The 27,860-nt window shown below is 39.0% G+C and overlaps 1 protein-coding gene across 1 annotated transcript in view; it reads left to right on the top strand.

The window, feature by feature from the left end:
- The window catches only part of dipk2ab (divergent protein kinase domain 2Ab), a 55,961-nt gene extending 28,335 nt beyond the window's left edge, over nt 1-27,626 (top strand). Inside the window, exons 3-4 of the mRNA XM_026944854.3 lie at nt 18,569-18,872; nt 26,314-27,626. Coding sequence (XP_026800655.1) covers nt 18,569-18,872; nt 26,314-26,645 — 636 coding nt within the window. The 3' untranslated portion in view covers nt 26,646-27,626. The remainder of the gene's footprint in view (nt 1-18,568; nt 18,873-26,313) is intronic.
- The last annotated feature ends 234 nt before the right edge of the window (nt 27,627-27,860 follow it).

Below are 27,860 nucleotides of genomic sequence, written 5' to 3'. Positions count from 1 at the left end.
ATTTTTTAAAAATACTTCTGATACCAGCACTAGTGTCAGTATTAGCTTCTGTGGAACACTGATCTGATCCGATGCTGGCGTTCTTACAGTAACCCAGAAAACTTCTGACTTCTGTCATAACGATATATGTAACAGTACACGTCCGTGATCTTTCTCACTTCAGTCAAAATCAGAGATGTTTATGCCACAAAATATATCATTGGCTCAGATTATAAAATAAGACAAATTCAGGACAGAACCAAGATTTCACTCCAGTGCAAGTACTCTGTGTCAGTGTTCTGCGTACATTACTATCCAGAGCACCTTACAGAAGTGTTCGATTGTCTTAAATACCAAATCGAAAGCTTTCAACCAGCTAAGAGTCTGCCGGAAACAGGGGTCAGATCTGACATGTATGATTATTGTTCATGAACAGGGTGAGAGCTGGGTTTCAGTCTGGGTTTGATGACAGTGAGGGACTCGGCTGATTGGACAGCCAGGGGAGTTCATTTGTGTGTTAAAGAGTAGCGAGTGTTACTTGCCAAGCTGTTCTTGTGGTTTGGCTTGAGGGGCTCTTGCTATCAGGTAGGAGTCATGATCTGGCCTTGTAAGGCTTCTTTCACAGAAAAAGCGCTGGCCAGAGTCCCTTTTGTGCAAAAAAAAAAAAAAAAATAAAAATAACACTGCCACAACTCTCTTAGATAGCTAGTATTGACTAACGACCTAGCCTAGCTTATTTTTGCAAATTTGTGCTTCATAACTTTTATGCTATGGAACCAGTCAGCCTGTACTATGATGATGATGATGATAATAATAATAATAATAATAATAATAATAATAATAATAGTTTTATCTTTTTATATAGATCTTGTATTGCTTTATATAAAAGATAAAAAATAGACAAGGCATAAAACAATCTACAGTCATAAAGAATATGTATAAGGATAAAAAAATAAAACAAATACTGTTACTACTGTTACTACTTCTGTCATTGCTGTTACTGCTACTACTCATACCGTTCCTACTGTTATTACTACTACAGTTACTGCTGTTAGTACTGCTAATGTTACTGCTTCTACTCCTGCTCCTCTTACTGTTACTGCTACTACTGTTACTGCTGTTAGTACTATTACTTCTGTTACTGTTATTGCTGTTACTACTATGACTACTACTACTACGACTGTTACTAATACTCATACTGTTACTACTACCACTATTACTACTGTTACTCCTGTTACTACTTTGAATACCACTACCACTCATGTTACTCCTGTTAGTACTGTTGCTACTATTATTGTTACTATACTATTACTGCTACTACTACTACTCCTCCTACTACTACTACTACTACTACTGTACTACTACTGTAACTCCTGTTACTACTATGACAACTACTACCACTCCTGTTACTCCTGTGTAGTACTACTACTACTCCTCCTACTACTACTGTACTACTACTGTCACTACCACTACTACTACTACTACCATTACTATGGTCACTACTACTACTACTACTACTACTACTACTACTGCTACCACTCCTGTTACTCCTGTGTAGTACTACCACTACTACTACTACTCCTCCTCCTCCTACTACTACTACCACTACTACTGTCACTACTGCTACTACCACTACTGCTGTTACTCCTGTTACTACTATGACAACTACTACCACTCCTGTTACTTCTGTGTATTACTACTACTACTCCTACTCCTACTACTACTACTGTACTACTACTGTTACTCCTGTTACTACTATGACAACTACTACCACTCCTGTTACTCCTGTGTAGTACTACCATTACTACTACTAGTACTACTACTACCAATGCTGCTGTTACTGCTACTGTTATTGTTACCACTACTACTGTTACTACTGTTACTATTGTTACCACTACTACTGTTACTATTGTTACCACTACTACTGTTACTATTGTTACCACTACTACTGTTACTAGTGGGAGCCCTGGAGCAATTTTTATTTAAAACTAGCCTATAGTCAGTGGCTGTGCTGGATGTTGTTGCATTGCAAAGTATTTGTACACTAATGATACTCCTCATAACCAGGAAATAGATGCATACTCTGTTTAATATCACATCTTTATTAATTATAGCTGGTCCAAGCTCTGTTTTCCACCTCATCCATGCTTCTTTGACACGGTTCTACAATTCGATATTCATTTTATTGATAAGAGTTTGAACAGATGGTGATGACATGCCAGTAATGCAGTCACAATGCTTATGCAAAGCAGCCAGTGTGAATTCAGGGAAATTTAAGGCACTGTTCCTCTTCCTTTTTCTTTATTCGTCTTGCATCTTGTTCTTTTTTCTCACTCACTCACCCACTACATCGCCTTTCTTCTTAAATTTCTCTCCAGATTATTTCCACATTGCCTGTCTGCCGTGTGTGTGATCCGGCCCATGCTAGGTTCGCCTTCTTTATTTTCAGGAGTGTGTTAGAATAAATGTGCTGCTTCCAAAATGAATTCAGATTGACTCTTTCATTTCACTTCGACACATTCTTCCATCTTGTAAGAGTCACAGTACATTAAAAAAAGCCCAATTCATTCGCTTTTATCCCTTCCTGATAGATATGCTATGTTATACAGTACATTATTACTGTCAGTATTTCCTCAAAGCTGGAGTGGAAGCTATAAAACACTCAGGTCTTGTCTTGCCTGCAGCATCATCCCTTTCAGATGCCTATCTCATGAGATGAGATTGAATTACCCGCAACTCTGAACTGTAACAAAGCATTTGTTCCACAAGGATGAATTGAGAATAAAAAAATCTGGCAGTAAATCGTAGATACTATATATTTTCGAAGCCTTTAACTCCTCTGTGGGCAATACACGGGCAGTAAAGTTGCGCAGAGTCTTTCCACTTTTACTGCAAACGCTCGCTCTGACAGTCCTAAACTCTTGAGACGTACAGCAATGAAAAAAAGGTGTGTGTGTGTGTGTGGAGGACGGGAACGGAAATTTCCCTCGGATCGCTTAGAGACGCTGCTGTATCGGTTCACGCTCTCTCAGCTATTCGGCATCCTCAGCACTCCTGAATGCCACAGCCCTACATTTCAAGGAGAGTGTATGAGAGTGTGTGTGTGTGTGTGTGCATGCCTGTGTGGGAAAACGAGTGTAACCAAAGTGCTTTTTTTCCTCTCTCCATCTCACACCTCTACATACATCTGCAGCTTATAAATCATGATAAATATGCCTCATCTTAACTTCCCCCCTCATGTTTTATACTTTCATTAATCAACCATAGTTGATCGAGTGTGTTCGACTGTGCTTTCTAATTTATCCCGCCACTTGGACGCCTCATTGCCGGCATTAATGACTTTTGCTGGTTTGCTGTTTAAAGTTCACAGGGGAGGGGGAAAGCTCGATTGGTTGAGCAAGTCAAGCGTTGAACACGGCAGCACACGCTGGCTTTTTACGAACACAATTAAAGTGAAGCTTCCTTAAAAGTATGAGAGCGTGTTGTGGTGGAGCACCGAGGAGTGTGTGGAAGTGTGTGGATGATGATTCATTTGCATAAACACATCTTTAGAGGGTGTTTGATGACAGAAAAAGGCCTGAGCAGTCCCACACATGTGCACTAGATAGTTGCGAACGGTGCATTTCCGTATCACAATAATTGCTTGTGTTGTCACAGCTACATTTTAACACGAGTTGAAATGCTTTTGAAGACCTTCATTTTTTTCCCCGCCTATAAAGAATAATATGCTCGTTGTTGTGATGGCTTCACAGAAAAATGTAATTAAACAGCAAAAATGGCATAAAACTGCCTGAAATGTCACCGTCAAGAAATCTAGATGGAATGAATATGCAACTATGCAAATTAGAAACACCAACAAGGTTCACATGCGCTCACCCCATCAACTAGTAAACCAGTGTTGCATGACCTACATTTGCATATTGGCACATGATTGGCACTTATATTTTATTTAAGGAATAAAACACTTGGGGCTGTGCTCTTATTTTTCAATAGGGTGGTGTCAGGAAGTGTTAGAAAATTGTAACCTTTTGCAATTTTAGAGATTCAGACAGTAGAAAACTTGATCAAATCTGCTTCCCGAGTTTGTATTTGTTATTTGTAATTGTAATTGCTTTTACAGCTTCTGTATATTCCATGTATTATAGTTTGGCCAATTCATAAACTAGACTATTCCTGGATATGAAAACCCCATTTTGTATGCTGTTATGCTGATAGAGCTTAAGGTAAAGTATCATTAATAACATGGACTGGTGTATAAATGGACTTTTGAATTAATGCTCAAGGTAGAATTTTGTATTCTTATTACACAAACATCTAGTTAATAACATCTGGCATCCCAGGTACCATGCTCACAATCTTTGGCTGCATAATCATTTGGCTTTCAGTCAGGTGGAAACGTGGGAAGCTTCAAAAAGAGGCTAACTAATTACTACATTTACACATTTGACAGGCACTTTTATTCAAAGAGACAAATTGCAATATAGATTGTCTCAGCAGATTTTCAGACATGAGATCCCTAAAGTCTAGTAAGTTAGAGATAAGGATCCAATGTCACAGGATGGTGAAAGCAGGAGCTTTTGAGTCTTAAAATGAAGTGGAACAGAAGTCTTTGTGGGTTCTGGATGTTAGATCCAAGATGGCAAGGGGTTTGTGGGGATCAGGTTTGCAAGAGCGGGACCCTGAGGGTCTCGGGGTGGTAGGATCTTGTGAATCCTAAGATCGAGAGGAACAGGAGTCTTTGGGGGTTCAGGATGGTTGATTTAAGGGCATGTGGATTTCAGGATGGCAGGAGTAGAAGTAGGAGTTTAATAGTCTTGGGGTGGAAAGAGCCAGAGCCTGCAGACCTCAGGATATTAAGAACAGATTTAGCATGGCAGAGGGAGGAGACGTGGTCTTCAGGATGGCAAGAGCTTGTGGGTCTTAGGAAACAAGCATCTTTTTGCATTCAGAATAACTGACTCAGGAGCATGTGGACATCAAGAGCAGGAGTTGCTCTTTCAATGGCAGGAGCTTGTGATTCATAGGATGGCAAGAGCTTCGAGGTTTCAGGATCAGAGCAGGAGCTTTTGGGTATCATGATGTCAGGAGTAGGAGCTTGTGGGTCTCAGGGTGGCAATAGCAGGAACTTGTTGGTCACAGTGTGGCTTGTGGTTCTTGGGTGGCCCTGCATAGCCTGGAGCTTGTGGGTTTTTGGATGGAGTGAAACAGGAGCCAGATGGTAGATGCAAGAACATTTTGGTCTTAGAATGTTAGGAACTTTTGGGCCTCAGGATGGCAGGACCTTGTCGGTCTCTGGATTGCAAGAGCAATATCTTGTGTGTCTGAGGATGGCAGGATCTCATGGGGCTCATGATGGCAAGAGCAGGATCCTGTGGGCCTCACCATGGCAAGACCATTATCTTCTGGGCCTCAAGATGGCAAGAGCAGGAGTGTGTAGGCCTCAGGATGGCAAGAGCAGGAGTTTATGGGCCTTAGGATGGCAAGAGCAGGAGTTTGTGGACCTTGTGGTATTTCTTGTATGTTGCTTATTCTCTCTGTTATTTGTGACTGTTTATCATTATTTATCATTGATCTCTTGTTGATCCCCTGTGCAACCTGGTGGTGGCAATAGGCAGTAAACAAAAAACATATTAATTAATTAATGGTATGCATTTCAGTCGAGTGAGCAGGAGTCTAGAAACTCCCCACCTATTGATCCAGTCCTCTGAGAGAGCACTGACTAATCCCTGCACACTCACACACTCCCTCCCTCCACACTTTCTCATTCATTCACTTACTCCTCTGTCTTCTTCCTTCCTTCGCTCTGCCTCATGCTGGTTTCTAATTAATCATGTTACACTGTTCTGAGCTTTTAAGTGTCTCAGAGCTAATTTGGTACAGTTATTGAAGGACTGAACTCGGGGAAAGAGGGAGAAAGTGAAACAGTGTTGTGTGTCTTTGCTAGTGATGCGCGTTTGTACTCTTTCAGTCTTATCTCTTCTTTGGCCCTGTCCTATTTCAGAGGCCTCTGATAAAGACTTAAACATCTGATCTGTCCTGCCTCACTGCACTTCAGAGACAAAAGGAGACAGACGGCGAGATACACACTAGCAAGATACTGTACTGTGATAGTGAGATGTGTAGCTGTTTGTAAAGTAAAACTCAAAGTCTGCTGCAAATATTTAAAAAAATATGTTTATATATATAAATAAAATGTTGCTCAGCTAATGCTTGCTGAAAATGAAATCCTCAAAGAAAGTAACATTTACACAGAGCTGGGAAAAATGGCCAGAAATGTTGCCACAATATTTATCACAATTTAGAGCTTTGTAACACTGCCACAGTTTTAAAAAAATCTTCTAAGTAATGAAGAGTGAATAAAACAGATGTTCGATTTTGATTGACAGCTCTGACGGTAGTGCAGCTGCAAATCACAGGTTTACATTAATACCTTCGTTCTTGTACATTATTGTTTCTATGGTAACGACTTACGCAGGCGCTTGTATGGCTGGCTGTTTTACGTGACTGATCATGACACGAGAACCAATATTTATGCAGTCACAATTTAACTTTTTTGGCAAATAATTTCACAAACTATATTGATTTTCATCCCCACTTCAATATTATGAGTTATTTTGTATAAATTCCTGATGTATAATTCCAGTTAAGTCCATTTCAATTCCAGGTTGTAATACGACAACATGTGGAGGGGGGTGAATACTTATGCACAGTAGAGGGCTATTAGATTCCTGCACCTTACTTCGTGTGTGTATGTAACTCTACGTGTTGATACCACCGAAGCCCGCTTTGAGTCATTAATCCGGAGTAGAGAAGAGAAGCGTGTGATTATTACCTTCCTGTGGCTCCGAAGCTCAGAACCTGCAATAAAGCTGAAGATTGCTGTTAGAAATTAGAAATGGGGTGGAGTTTGATTGAATAAAGCTGAAGATTCCTGTTAGAAATTAGAAATGGGGTGGGGTTTGATTGAATAAAGCTGAAGATTGCTGTTAGAAATTAGAAATGGGGTGGAGTTTGATTGAATAAAGCTGAAGATTGCTGTTAGAAATTAGAAATGGGGTGGAGTTTGATTGAATAAAGCTGAAGATTGCTGTTAGAAATTAGAAATGGGGTGGAGTTTGATTGAATAAAGCTGAAGATTCCTGTTAGAAATTAGAAATGGGGTGGCGTTTGATTGAATAAAGCTGAAGATTGCTGTTAGAAATTAGAAATGGGGTGGAGTTTGATTGAATAAAGCTGAAGATTCCTGTTAGAAATTAGAAATGGGGTGGAGTTTGATTGAATAAAGCTGAAGATTGCTGTTAGAAATTAGAAATGGGGTGGAGTTTGATTGAATAAAGCTGAAGATTGCTGTTAGAAATTAGAAATGGGGTGGAGTTTGATTGAATAAAGCTGAAGATTGCTGTTAGAAATTAGAAATGGGGTGGAGTTTGTTTGAATAAAGCTGAAGATTCCTGTTAGAAATTAGAAATGGGGTGGAGTTTGATTGAATAAAGCTGAAGATTGCTGTTAGAAATTAGAAATGGGGTGGAGTTTGATTGAATAAAGCTGAAGATTGCTGTTAGAAATTAGAAATGGGGTGGAGTTTGTTTGAATAAAGCTGAAGATTCCTGTTAGAAATTAGAAATGGGGTGGAGTTTGATTGAATAAAGCTGATCATGTTGCCCGAGGGTTCGCAGGGCTGCCAGATTAATGTGTTTGTTGTCCATCTATTTTGCTCTAATTTGTGTTTTTTTTTTTTTTTTAAATATATATCTAATTGCCTTTGCTCTTTCACATTGTAATGGAGAGCTTAAAAAAAAAAAAAAAGTAATAAAACATAAACACCTGGATATAAACACTGCAAGTCCAACACACTTACTGCAGTGTGTGTATGGTTAATATGTTTAATCTGACAGCTTTGACTAATCAAATTGTTCCCATTTATCAAATTGTTCAGAATTTTTATTCTCTCCATAACAGAAATATTGCTGCTATAAATCACATGGACAAACTATCATGATTGCTTACACTTCAACTAATCTACAACATTTTTTTTTTCTGTAAAGTTTTCTGACTGCTTTGATTTCAAAATTTTTATGCCATTTTTTTTCCCTGACTTTTTCTAATTGAGGAAATTCTTTTAACAGTATGTTATTTCTAATAAAATGGATCCTTTTGAAGGACTAGAAAATTAAAAGTGTGTTCAGATCATGTCATAGTTAAATTTCTGACTAAAAAAATGCTTGTTTTCCTCAACACTCAGGAAAAAAAACTAAAAAACATTGATCTTGTTTGGAATGTTATGCTTAACAGTATACATTTTATACTTTTAGTGTCTTTTACCTGGAAGATTGTACCTTAGGTTAACTTTAAATGTAGTTTAGGTTCACGTTACCAGGTGAAAAATATATACTGAAAGCACAAAACAAGTATCCTTAAGCTACAATTGTAGATTTTAGTGCCTCTATTTTTTTCAGTGTGAATTTCAAACATGGCCAAAACAGTTTTCTCAGTTACACCTAGTTATAAGTATAATTTGATTTAACTTGAAAGATATCATAGTTGTATTGAGTTATATATCCATTTTGTTGTCACATATCGCTAAATCCAAGAGATCTCGTAATTAGAAACTATTGGCATCGATCAGAACTTTGCAGTTTTAAATTTTGTACTTGCTCGCTGACAGTTTTGTTTAGAAATGAACAACGCAGAGCGACAGCTTCATCTGTACCCGAAAAAAAGAGCAATCTTAGAAAGTAGCAATATCTTGAGTATAATTTATCTAATATTTCTCTCCATGAGATTGTACATAAATGTAAGACTATTAAGTCTATTTCTTGATGTTTTTACTCATTTTACGCAAGCTTGAACTTATCTTAAGAAATGTTTAAGCTTGAAATTAGTAAATATGTTTAGAAATAGGCTTAATAGTCTTACGTTTGTTATATAACAATGTCATAATGAGAAATATTCAATAACTATTCATTTATTCTAAATATTTTCACTTGCTTTCATTTTTTTTGTCATGCAAGTTGGACTTTTGACACACACCGTCTTTCTAAAGGACTTCAGTGAGAATTGCTAATGTACAGTTGAAACTGCCAAGTATAAACTTGGATTAAACTTGGAGGGATTTAGTGCTACATGATCAGTAGGTTTTCCCCTCTGTTTATATGAGAGATTGTTCTACCAAAAAAGAGAGAAATGTTTAAAGGGCATTGTTATCACCATTACTAATGTCGGTTATCATCAATTCAGTGTCCTAGGATTCATTTTCCTTCTTATCTTCTTCATAACACACTCCGACATCATTTCATTTCCCTTCCCCATGCCCTGCGTCTTTCAGTTTGGAAATGAAATTGGAAATTAGAAAAGGCTAAATCGAACATCAGAACGGGAAATGACAAGCAGAAAACTCGAATACGTGTTAGTAAATGAAAGGTTTAAAGGACAAATATAGTAATGAATAATAAAGTAAAGTGGACGAATAGAAATTGAAAACTGAAAAAGGAAAAATGGCAAATTGGAAAAGATTATAAGAACATTACACGGTGAAATGAAATAGAAAGAAAAAATAGAATGAGAAAATGGAAATGGAAATTTCAAACTTGTAATCGAAAACTGGAGGAGGAGAACGCACCAGTGAAATATATTATAAATGATATTGAAATTTATAACAGTGCCTTTTAACAGTTACTTTGTGGCTGATTAAAACCTCCGCATGTTTGATAATCGTTCTAGTTTAGCATGGACGGACTCTGCAGCTTTGTCTTTCCTGTCTAAAATGTGTCCAGCATGTTTGCTGTCCTCAGAATAGTTCTTTAGTATTGACTTTTTTTTATTTTTATTTCAGTCGTAGTTGCCCATAGTGAGAAGTAGGTTCAACAACCAGAAAAAGAAAAAGAAAAGAAATGTAAAAATGTACTCCTTGGACAGTTTGGATTGATGTATTGATTTAAAAGCCAACAACTGAAATGAAGTGTGACAACAATCATAAATAAGTTATTTCTGATTATAAATGGATTATTATTGAAAAACGACAGATAACTGGTGTGGAAAAAAAGCTCATTTATAAACTGATGTGAAAATGGACTAGCAAGATGATTTTGCCTGTAACTCTGACAATTTAAAACAATCCTCCTCTACATCGTCTTTATTCACATATTCAAGGTAGACCTTCTCCAGATTCTGAACAAAGTTGATCACATATCCATTGGAGGATATTAAATCACACTGTATCGTAAATAATTCAGTGTAGGGATGGACAATGTGACAGAAGTATCATACTGTACAGGTAGTAGTGCCTTACTGGTTTACTTAGTGGTTTACTATGATCCCAACTGTGATGCTAATTCACAAGGGGAAGGTGATGTATTGTATATACAGGCTACTGGTGTGTTGTCGGTGACTTACATACAATAGCTGCATTAATAACAGTGTATGAAAAATAGAAAAAAAATATTCTGTCATGTGCTAATTATTCTCGATAGCTGTGACAAGCACAGATCTCAAAGAGACTCCTGCAAGAATGAAACTGAAACTTGCTTCCTGTCACATCCTGTCACAGGATAATACCAGTGAAAGGCAGTGAGACTGAAGATAAGAGCCCAAAATAAGAGTGTACACACGAGTGTGTGTGTGTGTGTGTGTGTGTGTGTGTGTGTGTGTGTGTGTCTCTCTATGTGGCTGGTTGTCTGTCTGTGTGTGTGTCGGTGTGTAGGTGTGGCTCTCTGTCTCTGTGTGTGTGTGTGTGTGTCTGTGTGTGTGTCGGTGTGGCTCTCTGTCTGTGTGTGTGTGTGTGTCTGTCTCTCTCGGTGTGGCTCTCTGTGTGTGTGTGTGTCGGTGTGGCTCTCTGTCTGTGTGTGTGTGTGTGTGTCTGTCTCTCTCGGTGTGGCTCTCTGTGTGTGTGTGTGTCGGTGTGGCTCTCTGTCTGTGTGTGTGTGTGTGTGTGTCTGTCTCTCTCGGTGTGGCTGTCTGCCTGTGTGTGTGTGTGTGTGTGTGTATGTCTGTCTGTCTTTGTGTCTGTGTGTCTCTGTCTGTGTCTGTCTGTGTCTGTGTGTGTGTGTGTGTGTGTGTGTGTGTCTGTCTTTGTGTCTGTGTGTCTCTGTCTGTGTCTGTCTGTGTCTGTGTGTCGGTGTGTAGGTGTGGCTCTCTGTCTCTGTGTGTGTGTGTGTGTGTGTGTGTGTGTGTGTGTGTCTGTGTGTCTGTGTGTGTGTCGGTGTGGCTCTCTGTCTGTGTGTGTGTGTGTCTGTCTCTCTCGGTGTGGCTGTCTGCCTGTGTGTGTGTGTGTGTGTGTGTGTGTGTGTGTGTGTGTGTGTGTGTGTGTGTCTGTCTGTCTGTCTGTCTGTCTGTCTTTGTGTCTGTGTGTCTGTGTCTGTGTGTGTGTGTGTGTGTGTGTGTGTGTGTGTGTGTGTGTGTGTGTGTCGGTGTGGCTCTCTGTCTGTGTGTGTGTGTGTGTCTGTCTCTCTCGGTGTGGCTCTCTGTGTGTGTGTGTGTCTGTGTGTGTGTCGGTGTGGCTCTCTGTCTGTGTGTGTGTGTGTGTGTGTGTGTGTGTCTGTCTCTCTCGGTGTGGCTGTCTGCCTGTGTGTGTGTGTGTGTGTGTGTGTGTGTATGTCTGTCTGTCTTTGTGTCTGTGTGTCTCTGTCTGTGTCTGTCTGTGTCTGTGTCTGTCTTTGTGTCTGTGTGTCTCTGTCTGTGTCTGTCTGTGTCTGTGTGTCGGTGTGTAGGTGTGGCTCTCTGTCTCTGTGTGTGTGTGTGTGTGTGTCTGTGTGTCTGTGTGTCTGTGTGTCTGTGTGTCTGTGTGTCTGTGTGTCTGTGTGTGTGTCGGTGTGGCTCTCTGTCTGTGTGTGTGTGTGTCTGTCTCTCTTGGTGTGGCTCTCTGTGCGTGTGTCTGTGTGTGTGTAGGTGTGGCTCTCTGTCTGTGTGTGTGTGTGTGTGTCTGTCTCTCTCGGTGTGGCTGTCTGCCTGTGTGTGTGTGTGTGTGTGTGTGTGTGTGTGTGTGTGTGTCTGTCTGTCTGTCTTTGTGTCTGTGTGTCTGTGTCTGTGTCTGTGTGTGTGTGTGTGTGTGTGTGTGTGTGTGTGTGTGTGTGTGTGTGTGCAGAACTACATATGTAAAAACATTCACAAGCTCTCGGTAAATGCTGTTTGTATTTGAGGTGTGAACGTTTTTTTGGTCTGTCTTTAGTCTTGCTCATGGAACTGGGATTATGTACGTTTAATACCTGCCCATTAGTCGTATTCATTTACAATCTCTGCTCTCTAAGTAACTCTCAGACTGAGCACATAGGTCTGTTTATATCACGCTGAATGTTACATGCAGAGTGTAAATGTGATACAGGTGTTTGTTTGTTGTGTTTTGTTTCTCTAAAGTCCTGTTAATTGAATCTCCAGATGACTACATTTCAATTCAGTTTTGTTTGTGTAGAACAATAGACATTGTCACAAAGTAATCCGGATGTAGATTTAGGTCTCTAATGAGCAAACCAGAGGTGACAGTGGCAAGGAAAAACCCCCTGAGAAGACCAAAAGAAACACTTCCTGTCTTCTGTGAAGCCTGATGCTAAGATTATTAATCAGTATTCAGTTATATAGAGAAAATGCAAATGGTACAAAATTCTAAATTTGTTGAAATTGTATAGAATCAGATTTGGATAAGAAACTTTAATGCATTATATAGCCTACAAAAAAAGACAGCTATTTTATTGTTGTTACCATAATATTAGTTTATTAATTTAAATATTTGCTATAAGGATCACTTAGAACATACCGATAAGTTGTTATAGTCGTTATATTTTATTTAAAATTCTGACACACACTATTATGTAGGAATATTTTTGGGACGGTTGACGAATGTACGGGAACTGACGATAGATTACAGCTATGTTGAAGGCTATCATGTTGGACACTTTAAACGTTTGTAGGAAAACGCAGTATCTGTAGCTTTCAGACTGACGAAAATAAATTGTATCTCGTAACACATGTTTACTTTTCGCTTGTTCTGTAATCCTGTATGAACCTTAATAGCCTGTGCAGAGCAACAAAACATCTTTCTTTGTTGCGTCTTAGCTTCACTTGTCTGTTCTGTCAAACAGATAAAGCCGTGATATAGCCATGTCTTCACTCTCAGGACATGAACGGGGTTTACATTAAGGAAATGCGTTGTTTATCAGGACTACTTCATAGTGGACGCGTAGTTTATATACAGGGCGTGAGAGTAAAGCTACATCTACTTCATTTTGTATTTATTATTTATAACGTATGCTCTACATGTTCACCCTTACTCTCTACGCATTTTATCAGCCGCTGTATCATGCTTTTTTTTTTTTTTTCTTTTTCTATTCTATTCCCATTGGTTGCTGACTTTTCAGACACCCTGTTGTTTATTAACATTATAATGAGCTTGGTTACAGCTAATAACTTGTTAGGTTCGTTTACAGTTCCTTCAGTGTCACAAGAATTCCTGACCTTGTTGACAAGTAATTAATCCAAAATTAATTAAAAAAAACAAAAAAAACACAGCTACAGCAGACTTGTAACTAGCTTCCGGTGTTGTTGTTGTTGTTGTTGTTGTTGTTTTCTTTTTCTTGCTGTAATGATGTGATGAGTACACAACACATGTTATGTATATCTGGATAGTTCTGAATAGTGTTTCGCCGTTGTTCAGCTCGACGTACGTCGGCTGCAGTACGCATTAATGTACAACTTCACTCAAGTGCTTGTATTTTAGACCCCAACTACACCCAACTACACCACTGCCGTTTCCTCTCATTAGTGAGCGATTCAGCAGTGGCGATTCAAACAGCAGCCGTGACTCAAACCAATTACAGACCTCTGCTTTACAAATTGCCCGTGCGTCCCTCTGCTTTTGGACGTCTGGAACAGTACAGTGATTGTAATGTGCATTTTTTAAAAAAATGAATCCATGTGGTCTGACCTTTCCGGTCTCTTGATTCTGAGGGGACTGAAGCAGAAGCGTACACTGTATTTTTACTTTAAATATGATGTATGAGAGAGTGGGTCAGGTCTTCACCCTCTACGCTCCAGCAGAACAGTAGAGAGCCAGTGGTCACAGGTTGGGAGTTTTCTTGGCTGTGGATTTTCTGAGATTGTTCAAATGTAAACCATCCTGATTGAACTTTTAGCTGTGTGCATTTTTAGCACAAAAAAAAAAAAAATCTTGCAAGAAAAATTGATTGTTTTCATGCAAACGGCAAGTGAAGAACAAATTTGTAAATTTTGAAACAGAATCTTTGCTGTTACGTTAAATGAGTATGCACTTTCACTAAAGTAACTGGTATTATAATATTTTCTTTTTACGGAAAATATTATTATTATTATTATTATTATTATTATTATTATTATTATTAATAATAATAATAATAATAATAATAATAAAAGCAATGGCTGCAATAAGAAAATATTATAATACCATTATAGTACCAATAAGTTTTATTTATTTATTTATTTATTTTTATTTCCTTTTTCCTTTATGCCCCATAACTTTTTATGCTAATCCGCACCTTCCCTGACAGTAATTTACTTGAATTTAATTATTTCTCACACTCCTCTCTCCTAACGTAGCTGAGATTGACTATTTCACACCCGTTACCAACTAACATAGCTAGTTTTTAAATATTATAGTTATCACCTACTAAAATAGCTGTTCTTTCTTTCTTTCTTTCTTTCTTTCTTTCCCCAGCATGAGCTGTTTTATGCTACCTGTCATCTTTTCTCTTATTAAAACAGCTGAATTTAATTATTTTGTTTAATTATTGTTATTCATATGAGATGAACTATAGTCTTATCCATAGTCTTATCCACTAACACAGCAGTTTTCACATTTTCTTACTAAAGTGGAGATTTTTTCCCCTTTCCCCGTATATATCTCCTTAGCCTTTTTCTAATAACTAGTTTTTTTTTTGTTTTTTTTTTTTCATAACTATTTCATAATGTTTTTCTGGTTTCTCACATTCCTCCAACTAACATTGATTTTTAAATTTTTTAAAAAATATGTCTCTCTTTTTTTTTCTCTAAAGAGTAGTTTTGTTTTTTTTTCTTTTCCTGCTATTCTTCACCCTTTTCTCACCAAAATAGTTGCTTTTTGAATATTTCTCAACTTCACCCAAATAAAATAGATGTTTAATACAATTCTACACCTTACCTCACGCTATAATAGCTGGGTTTAATTATTTCTCACACTTTCCCTGCTAAAGCAGCTGGGATTTAACTACTTCACACCTTTTACCCACTAACATTGCTGTCTTTTTCACATGCTAAAGTAGCTGTTTTTAAATATTCCCCACCTTTCTTTCTAATAAATAGCAGTTTTTTTAACTATTCTTCACATGTTCTGACTAAAGTAGCTGTTTTTTAATATCCTTCACCTTTTCCCTGTTACTGTGGAGCTGTTTTTAATTATTCTGCACCTTCACCTAAAGTATCTGCTTTTGACTTTTTCTCCTTTTTTTTAACTAGAGTTGCAGCTTTTTAAAATCAGCCGTTTTCTACTAAGTCGCTGTTTTTGTCTATTTGACATTTTTCTTTCACTTAAATAATTGGTTTTAATCATTTCTTCACATTTTCCCTGCTGGAGTATTTAGCAGGACTATTCCACACCTTTTACTCCACAACATAGCTGTCCTTTAAATATGCCTCTTCTTTTTTTAATGTTATTAAAGTTTCCTTACTAAACTAGCTATTTTTGTGTATACATATATATATATATGTGTGTGTGTGTGTGTGTATATGTAGCTATTAGCTATTTTTTGTGTGTGTGTATATATATATGTATATGTATATGTATAGATGTATGAATATATATATATATATATATATATATATATATATATATGCACACACACTATAATAAAAATAAAAATATAAATATATTTATATATTTATATCTGTTTTTTGACTACTCTGCACCAGCAGTGGAAATCTCTGGTTATTTTGCACGTTACACAGGAAGGAAGTCGCTCCGGTCCTCCTTAAACACTTTGTGTCTTGGCTCTGATGATTTTACGTGAGAGATATGTGCGGAGTCTTAACTGATAATTACACACAGGGGTGGGTATTGTTGCCAGGTTGGGATAATTTCCCCACAGAAAGGGACCATGTTCATTATTACTAGATTGGACAAAAACTAGATTCACAGGTATAGATAGAATATCTATGATATGATAGAAATCTATCAATAGATTGATAAATCTGTCTATTTAATATTTTCTGTCTATTGTAGATTTTTATTTTCTTAAAATATAGTGAAATTAATAGGATTTTATAGTCCTCGTTGGTCCAAATCTGGCAACCCTATAAAGCTTTTAAAATAGATAACACATTAAGCTGTGCAGTGATGCGAGGATAAAGCAGCTGAAGAACACCGCATTACAGTCCAACAGTCTGAGAGTTCAATACCAAGAACTGCATTTAATTTCTCAAAACCTAATCTAATTATTGTAAGATTACATTTCAGAAATATTATTCCGTCACTCTTTTCTAATACAAGTCCAGTAACGTTTGCCTGAAAGCAGTAGGGACGATAACGTGTAACACACAAAGCATAAAATATCAGAGGAGTCATTAAGAAGACGACTCAGCGCAGTGTGTTAGTGTACGTGTGTTAGTATGTAAATGAAATATGTGGCGTGACAACAATTTTAAAACAGTGAAGGAAATGGTGTGTGAACAGGACTATGCAAATTTTTGGTGCATAATTTGCAAATAGATGACATGCGTTCCACAAAAATAAAAAAGAGAGCTCCACAAATAAACAGTAAGTTAAATAAATAAATAGAGGTCCATGAATAAATAAGACAGAATGCACAAAATCATAAACAAGCAAACAAGTGAATAGCTTATTTTATTGATTTGTGGATCTCATTTTATTTTTATTGAAGATATTTATTTGCAGATTTTGCCACAAAATGCTCCCCATAAAGGACATATAAAAACTAGAATGAGTTCCACAAGTAAATAAAATGAGTTTAATTAATTTTATTCTATTTTTGTCGAACTTTTGTTATTTATTTACAAATTTTCCAACAAAAATTCCCTTACAGCGGACATTCAGGATTCAGGACATCTGAGGATTTCTCTTACAGCTAAAGAAATTTTCTTTCAAAATGTATATAATAAATAAATAGATAAATAGATAGATAGTTGTATTAGTGTTTATATGAGTTCTGTATAATTTTTAAAACAGTAAAATCCTAGTTCTCTCAGTCTTTATATTAAACTACTGAAAGAACTCGGCCACTAGAAGTGACCGCTCTGGGGCTCAGGCGTAGGCCATCGCTAGCAGGTGTGAACACACACATTTAAATGGTTCAAGATGTTCTTTACGATAGTGTTCGCGTCCAAGAATTGTGCCCTTGAGTACAGCAATTAACCTCCGTGTGCTCCCTCGGCTGGCCATATGCTCAGCTACATCTTCAGGCCTTTGTGCTCAGATATTCCAATATCATCCAGTGCCCTTGTTTATTTCATTTTTAAACCACAACGCTGTTGAAGTCTCAAATTTGGATGTTGATTCTTTCTCTGTAACAGCAGCTCTGACATTAGCGCAGATGCAAATCACAGGTTTATATTAATCACATTAATCACATCTGTTCTGAAAACGTATTGTTTCCATAGTAACGGTTTACACAAGGACTTGTAATTCTAGGACTAATAATAAACAGATTAAAATAAAACTTGAAGTTTAATTGTGAAGGATCTTTTTTTTTTTTTTTTTTTTTTTTGGTAAGAATGTGTTTATTTAACATTTGTGGAAACATTTGAAGGAGTCTCCAGTGTCAGGGATTTGTAACAGTCAGTACATCATCCAGCGTTTCTTTCAAGTCTTCAGGAATTTGTGCTTTTTTTGCAGTTTCTCTGTAACATGACAAGCTGTGATTTTTTTTTTTGTCTTATTGTCTTCAAAAGAAAGAAAACAACTGTTCTAGAGAGAGGGAATGAATGTTTATCGCTGCTATAACATAAGTGAGAACAGGAACTAACTTGTGTTGTGGACGAATATCTGAACAACGTCATTAAACATAACTATAAATGGATAAAAAGTACAACGTGTTGTTCTTTAATAAATAAAAGATTGTAATTGTTGGCACATCACTGTGATACAAGAGGAATAAAACACCTCGTGGATTATTTTCCATTAACAGCACACCCCCAAGGGTTCTAGTACTTACATATTTCTTTTTTTTTTTCTCATTTCAGATACTTTTTATGTTTTCGGGTTGTTCATGCATCCATCTGCGCGTCCATCTGTGCTTCTGTCCAAGATTCTTTTCATAGATAACAAGATACGTCAAGAACGAGCGGAATGTTTGTAGGATTTATAAGGAATGGTCATTGAAACCAGCCGATGAATTGATTAGATTTTGGAATTGATCCAAACAGGGTCAAGGTCACAGCAAGGTCAGATGTCTGAAGTAGTGTTTCTTCACTAGCTTCCTTCCTGTCTGCAGTGTGTTTTCAGAGTATTTCAGGCATACTAATTAGTAACAGGAAAGACTAGACTTGTTGGCGGCGGAGGCGTCCCTGTCGATCTGTGGACATCTGAAAATTGTTCATTCACCCCTTCAAACCCCTCTTCTTTTTTTTTTTCCTGCAGAGTTTCCCGTCAGACGAGGGCTGGCCGTTTGCCAAGTACCTGGGTGCGTGCGGGCGCGTGGTGGCCGTGAACTACGTTGGCGAGGAGCTGTGGAGCTTCTACGAGGCACCGTGGGAGAAGCGAGTGGACTTGGCCAAGCAGCTGCTGGACATCGCCGAGCAGCTCACCAACAACGACTTTGACTTCGCTCTGTACCTGCTCGACGTCAGCTTCGATAACTTCGCCGTGGGCCCTCGAGACGGCAAGGTCATCGTGGTGGACGCCGAGAACGTGCTGGTGGCCGACAAGAGGCTCATCAAACAGAGTGAGGGCGCTTTTTTTTTTTTTTTTCCTCCTCTCAGTCTGATTTGCTCTTCTACTTCGCTCTTCAAAGGCACTGAGCTGCAGCCTGAGGCTGTGTTTTAGAGGCGCGATCAATCACTCCAGTCTGATTTGTTTTTCTCAGGAGCGCACCAGCGCGGTACAAGGCAATCTATTCGATACCAAATATCTGCTGGTGCTGAGCGCTGATACATTCTGACGTCTTACTCACACGGATGTAAACAAGCTGCAGGCTTTATCCTTTATTTTAGACTTTATTCTGAATCCCTGACTCTGATTGGTCAGTAGGTGCTGATTAATTTTCTATAGCAGCAGTTCTGACAGTCGTGAAGCTGCAGATCACAGATTTATATTAATGCACTCTTTATTACACGTTATTGTGTCTATAGAAACGGTTTAAAAATTATTTAAAAAAAAATTTAAATTAAGATTAATAAAATTAATTATTAAAATTAAGTTATATTGCTGCCATAATTTTTTAGCTTTCTGTAAGGGGAAGTGTATTTAACATTTATGGAAGGAGTCTCCAGTGTCAGAGCTTTGTACCAGTCAGAGGTAAAGCTGTAACTTTAGCTTTTCAGACACGAGTTACACTTCTCAATAACAAGACAAGCTGAGGGTTTTTTGTCTAATTAAGTTTCAAAGAGACAAAAAAAAGAGGTTGGTGAGGGAAGGACGTTTTATAGCTGCTATAACGTAAGTGATAACAGTAACTAACATGTTTCATGGACGTTGCACTACATTAAACGTAACTAAAAACAGATAAAAAGAATGTTGTTTAATAAATTAAAATGTAATCGTTGGCTGTGGTACAAGTGGAATAAAACACTTCAGGACGTGCTGTTATAGGAAAAGAATCAACTTTAAGGTGGTAACGGTAACTCCGCTTCATCACACCACCTCGTCACTGATTATTTTCTTATAACAGCGTGTTCGCGAGTGTTTTATTCCTTACTTAAACGGCTACAGATTCGAAGACGTAATCCATTTCTCAGCCTCAGTGGGTCCATGTGAACATTATGAAGAGTGTACACTATAACATCTTGTTGAGAGATGGTGATGTCACAGGTGACTTGTTTACGTATATGATTAGAGAAACGTGTTTAGAGGATTGTGATGCTCATAGCGATGCACTGATCGAATCAGATTTGACCTGATTTCTAATCCGACCCACTAAAGTAGTTTGTTTTCTGGAATAAAGTCTTAATGATGTCTCACACTTTCCCTGCAGGAGTAGCTGGTGTGTAACTCTTTCATTCCAAAAACCCATTGCAGAATGTTGTATGTTTTGTGTTATTTATTTATTTATTTATTTATTGATTGATCGATTGATTGTGTTTTGTTAGGTTTAGTGTTCCGCTTTTTTGTTGTTGTTGTTGTTGACGTTTGTTTCAGGTTTTGTTTTGTGTTCCGCTTTTTTGTGTTATGTTTTGTCAGGATTTTGGCTTTTGTTCGTTTTAGTGTTTAGTTGTGGTTAATTGTTTTTCTTTTGTAATGTTTCATGTTTTGTTCTGTTTTATGTTATGATTTGCATTCTTTGTTTTATTTAGCGTTTCTGTGTTTTGTTTTGTGTTTAGTTTTTTTTGTTATGTTTTGTGTTTTTCTTTTGCATTTTGTTTTGTGCTCTTTGTTTTGCTTTGTCTTTTGGTTTTTGTGTTTTGTTGTGGTGTTTGTGCTGTGCTTTATCTTGTTTTGCATTATGTTTTTTTTTTTCCCGTTGTGTGTTGTTTTCTTTTTGTTTTGCATCTTGCGTTTTGTCTGGTTTTCTGTTTGTTTTGTTTTGTATTTTTTGTGTTTTGTATTGAAACAGATTTGAGGCATTTTCTGTTCCAACTCACTGACGTATATCTTTTACTCGTGACATTCTTCTTTTTTCATACAAAGTCACGTAGCTTTATTAGCATCATTAAGCTCAACATCAGCTGAAAGGCAGTTAGAGAACACCAGGCATCCTGACAGCCACACTGTTTAAACAACATTTAAACAGCTATTAAAGTTATTAAAGTGGGGAAAAGGTCAGATGGGTCGGGTGTTGGCCAGTAATGTGAGCTCTGATATCGGAAAATGAAAAAAAAAAAAATGCATTTTTAATCACCCTGGGCCCTTGATAGCTTATGAGTTTCTCAGAATTTTATCTGGTGTACGTGTAGGCAGCTGTGTATTATTAAATAATTTTGTGGCGAATTTAAAATGATGGTGAAGACTTAGAGGGAGTTTGTCCCTCATCATGTGACCTCAAGCTCCGCTGACGTTGATATTTCCACTAGCCAGAGAGTTCTCTGGTGTCAGAATTGAATATCCACAGATTGGTCCTGAGACGTGAGTAAGAAGTGCTGGTGTACTGTGTAGTGCTGTTGTTTTCCGGATAGAGAAATCAGATGAGAAATCTTTTTTTTTTTTTTTTTTCTTTTTTTTTTTTTTTTTCTTTCTGGATGCTGCTGACTTCATCGATTCGTCCTCTTTCCAGCGAGGGTGTTGAGCTTCACGCTGAGTTCCGCTTCCTAAACATTTGCCACCTATTTCCCACACTAAACATGTGGGTTCCCCCGGAGGCCTGCGCAGGATTTCAGTCATGTACTTTAGCAGCCGAGGCTTTGATACAGGCAGAGCTGCAGATCTGCACTAGAGATGTGTAGTGTAGGTGTGAAGGGTGGGCTGGGGATTTCTCAAAGCCTCTCCTTTCTCCCGGACCCCGCCGTCTCTCTCTCTCCCTCCCTCTGTCTCTTTCTCTCGCTCTGTCTGTCTGTCTCTCCCTTTTTCTCTCTCTCTCTCTCTCTCTCTCTCCCCCTCTCTCATTCTCTCTCCCTTTCTCTCTCCCTCTGTCTCCCTCTCTCGGTCTCTATCTCTCTCTCTCTTGCACTCTCTCTCTCACTCTCTTTGTCTCTCTCTCTGTCTCTCTCTTTTTCTGTCTTTCTCTCTCTCTATTTCTGTCTCTATCTCTCTCTCTCGCTCTCTCTGTCTCTTTTTCTGTCTCTCTCTGTCTGCATTTCTCTCTCTCTCTCTCTCTCTCTCTCTCTCTCTCTCTCTCTGTCTCTCTCTGTCTGCATTTCTCTCTCTCTCTCTCTCTCTCTCTCTCTCTGTGCTGTGAAACCGATGTAGCTGTCTCACAGTTGCATTGTATTGCCAGTTAGTTTCTCCAATTTTATTCCGGGAAAAATGTTTCACCAGTAAAACTTCATGACTCCATATAAAATTTGCAGTCTAATAAGCTGTTTTCCAAAATAAGAGACAATAGGCAATGCTGCAGTCAGTGGGGTGTGTGTGTGTGTGTGTGTGTGTGTGTGTGTGTGTGTGTGTGTGTGTGTGTGTGAGAAAGAGAGAGAGAGATCTTTGCATTGTTCAGAGTGACAGATAGAGATGCAGGATATACTTTGAACATCAAGCAGGTCAACCTTCTGAGTGCTAGGATGTCAGATTGTGTGTGTGTGTGTGTGTGTGTGTGTATGAGTTCGCAAGCGAGTGTATGTGTGTGCGTGAGGCATGTTAGCCAATGTGTGTAAGAGCATGTGGGCGTGTGTGTGAGAGAGGGAATGTGCATGTGTGCGGGAATGTGAGTGCGTGTTTGCATGTGTGTGAGTGTGAGAGTGTGTCAGAGAGCGTGTGAGAACTTGTTTTCGTGAGTGTGTGTGTGTGCGCATATGGGAGAACGCGTGTGCAAGTGCGTGTGTGTGTTTGAGAAAGGGTGTGTGAGAATGTGTGAGTATGTTTGTGAGAGAGAATGTCTGCCATCTGAGTGTTGTGTGCTTGTGTGAGTGTTGTGTGCTTGTGTGAGTGTTGCGTGCGTGCGTGAGTGTTGCGTGCGTGCGTGAGTGTTGCGTGCGTGCGTGAGTGTTGCGTGCGTGCGTGAGTGTTGCGTGCGTGAGTGTTGCGTGTGTGAGTGTTGCGTGCATGCATGAGTGTTGTGTGTGTGAGTGCGTGTCAGAGTGGTGTGCGTGCATGCATGAGTGTTGTGTGCGTGAGTGCGTGTCAGAGTGGTGCGCATGTGTGAGGGTGCGTGCATGTGCATTCGTGTGTGTGCTTGCGTGCGTGAGGGTGCGTGCGTGTGCATGTGTGAGGGTGCGTGCGTGTGTGAGAATGCGTGCGTGCGTGCATGTGTGAGGGTGCGTGCGTGCGTGAGTATGTGTGCATGTGTGAGGGTGCGTGCGTGCGTGAGTATGTGTGCATGTGTGAGGGTGCGTGCGTGAGCGTGTGTCAGAGTGGTGTGCGTGCATGTGCGTTCGTGTCAGAGTGGTGCGTGCGTGTGTGAGGGTGCGTGCATGCGTGTGAGGGTGCGTGTGTGCACGTGTGCGAATGCGTGCGAGCGAGCGTGTGTGCGTGCGTGCGTGAGTGTGAGGGTGTGAGAAACGTGTAGACAGTCAGTCCCTCCTGAGCACAGTCTTGTCCCTCTGCCAGCAGTCTAACAGAAGCAGCTCTGTATTTGCAGCTCACAGGATGTGGAGAGAGTTCACACACAAGGACACGGCCTCTTTACTCAGCTCATCATGTCTCCTCCAGGCCCACTCCTGCTGTCCTGAGCCCGCTGCGTGACGCTTTCCACCAACACCGTCGTGTGTACACTGTACCAGAGCCATCTGTTTATTACTTAATCGTAGTTTATGAAGAAATGTGCAGCGTTTCGATTCCTGGCTAAACTTCCTGGTTATATAAACCTGTGTGCAAATCACAGATCTGTATTAATGCTCTTTCTAATCCGTTATTGTTTCTATAGTAACAGCTCATTCACAGGGACGTGTCCGGGAGGCGCGTCACGTAAACGGAGGAAACGACTATTTATAGTTTATAGTTTATAGCTGCTATAACAGGAACTAACTTGTTTCAGAGATGGTCCACATAATTAAATTAAAGTTTATGAATAAATAATAAAAGAAATAATAATTAGAAAATTCCTGTGGAAAAAGAGGAATAAAACACTTCTTGTTGATAAAATAACAGTCGTTAATGATTTTTCCTTTTTTTTTTTTTTTTAATTGGTTGAACTGTAGTTTCACACTCTGCTAATTTAAAAAAAAATAAATTAAAATTAAAAATAAAAATCTTGAATCGTGAAATTTCGGCAGACCAGAAAATGAATTGAAATTTGAAACATTAAAAACGCTGAGGGTGTGTTTGGGGGAAAAAGTGGGACTGGAAATTATTATGAAATTATTTTATTTATTTCCTGCAGTTGGGTCAAATCTGCAATCTAGAGGTTGTTTAGATACACACCGTGTTCACACCTGCCCAGACAACCTGATCCAGACGTAACACACACGACTGAATCAGCTGACAGTACTGATGGTATTACCTGCAGTGTTGTCAGTGTGTGTTTATTAGTTTCTAGCTCTGATGAGAACTTGAAGGTGTTACTTCGACACCGAGTTCATTCAGCGCTGAGGATTTTCCCTGTATATGAGACGGAAAGTGATTTCTGGATTGCCGCCGGTGTTTGAGGTCTTTCAGAACAGGATGTTCGTGTAACTCGGCCAGACATGAAGATCTTCAGCCGTGACTGAGTTTAGCTCCGTAGAGCAGCTCCACTCCGCTAGAGAAATATGAACACGTCGCTTCCTCTTTATTCCATCACCTCTTATACCCACCCCCGGGCGTAAGTGCAGATTAGAGAGAAGGGGGGAGAGTGTGTGTGTGTGTGTGTGTGTGTGTGTGTGTGTGTGTGTGTGTGTGTGTGTGTGTGTGTGTGTTTGGGGGGGGGGTGTCTGGAATATTGGCTGTGATTGAGTCTGACACTGAAGCGTGTTTGAATTGGAAATCAGCAAATTTGGGTTGCAAAATTTGGTTGGAGGGGGAATTAAGTACTGCTGGTGTTCTTTGGCTTGAGAAAATTGGAGATTTTAGTTTCTGTTCTGATCATTATCCTTGAGGACGTACGTGCACACATAGACACACACACAGACACACACACACACACACACTCGGTGGTAGGTCTGAGGCTAATGAAGCAGATTTGTGGTCCAGGCCTGTGTGGGAGATGCAGAAAGGCTGACTGTGGAGGAATTGGCAGCAGTTCGTCTACACTATCATCTTCTCGTGGCAGATCCAGCTTTCTGGCAGGATGGAGAGATTGATTGATAAGGGAGAGGGAGAATTTTGGTTGAGTGGTTGGAAGGGAGGAGAATCTGCAGTGCATTACAGACTTTTGGGCTCATCGATCTCATTGATTTACCTGCAGCTGCAAGATTTTCTTCTATGAAAAGCTTATTTATTTGTACTCATTGCTCAGGCCATTTAAACCCGTGTTTGAAAGAGAAATGATATGGCTCAGAGGTGTAGTCGAGGAGCAGAAGCTTTATTTAATGTGTGTAATTTAATGCTATTTAACATTCAGAGATTTTAATCAATCAGTGAATTACAATTACAATTACCGATTCTGAATTATCTGTTTATACTGGAGTCCAAAAAATATCTATAGCGTTCATTCTGTATTGTCCAGTCTCCTCCAGCTTTACAGGAGAAGACTCAGTGCTGTTAGGTTGGCAAAGTACTAAATGCGTAGGTGCCAATAATTGTGACATTAATTGTGAATAATCATTAACATGTAAGCTAATTAACCAAAACGACATTTTTTTTTTTTAAATCATTTATTTTACCTATCTCTACCAAGAGTGCCAATAATTCTGGAACTGAATGTATGTACCCATTGAATGTATCTGTTAAAAAAAAAAAATATATATATATATATATATATATATATATATATATATATATATATATATATATATATATATGTATATATATCGTGGTGTGACCAGCATCATAACAGCAACAAACACGTGAGTTCTGTAGTTTTAATGTCGTAGATTGTAATCAGTGGCAAGTTGTTGGCGTCTAAGAGGAATAAAGCACTTATAAGAGGAATAAAGCACTTATAAGGGGAGTAAAGCACTTATTAGAGGAATAAAGCGCTTATAAGAGGAATAAAGCACTTATTAGAGGAATAAAGCACTTATAAGGGGAATAAAGCACTTACAAGAAGAATAAAGCACTTATAAGAGGAATAAAGCACTTATTAGAGGAATAAAGCACTTATAAGAGGAATAAAGCACTTATTAGAGGAATAAAGCACTTACAAGAAGAATAAAGCACTTATTAGAGGAATAAAGCACTTACAAAAGGAATAAAGCACTTATAAGAGGAATAAAGCACTTATTAGAGGAATAAAGCACTTATAAGAGGAATAAAGCACTTATTAGAGGAATAAAGCACTTATAAGGGGAATAAAACACTTACAAGAAGAATAAAACACTTATAAGAAGAATAATAGGATGTGCTGTTTTAGGAAAAGAATCGACTATGTTATCACAATGTTAACTGTAATTCATCACACCAGCTTGTTGTTGATTATTATCCTATAACAATACACCTCAAGTGTTTTCTTACTTACTTAATTCACTCCTGACCCCTATGTTTCTTCCTCTTTCTCCTCACAGATAAGCCGGAGAACTACGATGTGTGGTACGAGAGCCGTTTCGAGGAATGCGATAAGGAGGCCTGCCTCTCTTTCTCCAAAGACGCTCTGTGCTCAAGGGTCACCGTCGACCACAACTACTACGCCATCTGTCAGAACCTGCTGTCTCGCTACGCCACGTGGAGAGGCAGCACCGGGGGCTTGCTGCACGATCCGCCGCCCAGCGTGGGGAAAGACGGGCATCTCGACACCCTGCTGGAAGAGTGTGTCAAGCCCAAGACGCGGTACGGACGCTTTGCAGCTGCTAAAGAGCTCCGGCAGTATCTCACTGAGCTCAGCGGCACGGCCAGGTAATGACTGAGTGGACTGCCGGGGAGCGGGTACTGAGATTCTAACGGCTTCTTTCGCTCTTTGGGTGGCGGACGAGCTGTTTCGGAGCGATGGAGGAAAATATCCGCAAGCTCCGAGATCTGTGTTAATGTTCCAGCCTGCTGACTTTTAGAAATTGTGTTTCTCTTCAAAGCATGAAAGCTGGATGAAGATCTCCATATTGGATGGAAAGAAAGAACCCTTCTTCTCACTTTACTCAAGCTCAGCCATCAAGCATCCATGATCGATGATGGAAAAGTATACGGAATTCATGGAAACTTGCTAGTGTTTCAGTCCCAGTCCCAGCTCGGAGAGTTTGGGCTCATCATTTGATAATCCCTGAGGGTTGATTGTCTTAAAGGAGAAGCAGCAGCTATCGTACTTTCTTCCAGAGAGTTGCTCGGTGAGATGTGAGCATGCTCAGAAAGGCAGCTGGAGAGTTCAGCACACAGCAGCTCAGGAGGAACCCATCTCCAGGCCTCTTCTTCACTAAATCTCAAGACTTCCAGTGATCTGATGTTTGGCAATCAAGCAGAACGAGGGTTTAGGGTGTACAGAACAAAATAATGAGCTACAGCTGTTTTTGCTTTTGCATATACCAAAGAGTCTGGCTATATGTTGCTCCCATCCCTGTACATTTCAACATCCTGAGCTGATTACAAGGCACGGCAAAATGGACACTTTTTCTGGAGGATTTTTGCTTGTATTCGTCAAGCAGATCCAGTAAAGACTGAACTTAATCCAGGATGATTCTCTGTGCTGAATAAATAACCACCAGGTCCAACTCAAACCTTTGTTTGAAAGCGGACATGCTAAAATGGTGGGATGCTCCAGCCCTACCATCCAAATTTAATTCCACAGCTCTGAAATTGATTTAATCACAATTTAATCACACGTCTCTGACACTTAACATCAGTTAACCTTCAGCTATCAATCTGCCATTTTTCCTGTTCCTGCCTTTTTTTTTTAAACAAATTAGTACATTAGATTTGATTTTACACTTGGTGGACCAGTGAATTAGACGTGTGTGTGTGCGAGAGTGTGTGTGTGTGTGTGTGACTGATGCAAATCATCATTTCTTTGAGCTTTGGGAAGGAGCTGGAATCTGAAATCTAGATAATCACTTCAGCTTAAGACATTTCATACAAAATGAATGCAAAGGGAAGATGTTGCTGTTCTCTCAGTATAGAGTGAACTTTT

Source organism: Pangasianodon hypophthalmus, chromosome 1, assembly GCF_027358585.1.
Source record: "Pangasianodon hypophthalmus isolate fPanHyp1 chromosome 1, fPanHyp1.pri, whole genome shotgun sequence".
NCBI classification, from domain to species: Eukaryota; Metazoa; Chordata; class Actinopteri; order Siluriformes; family Pangasiidae; genus Pangasianodon; species Pangasianodon hypophthalmus.
The sequence above is the reverse complement of the archived record's forward strand: the minus strand, read 5'-3'. Positions and strand labels throughout refer to the sequence as shown.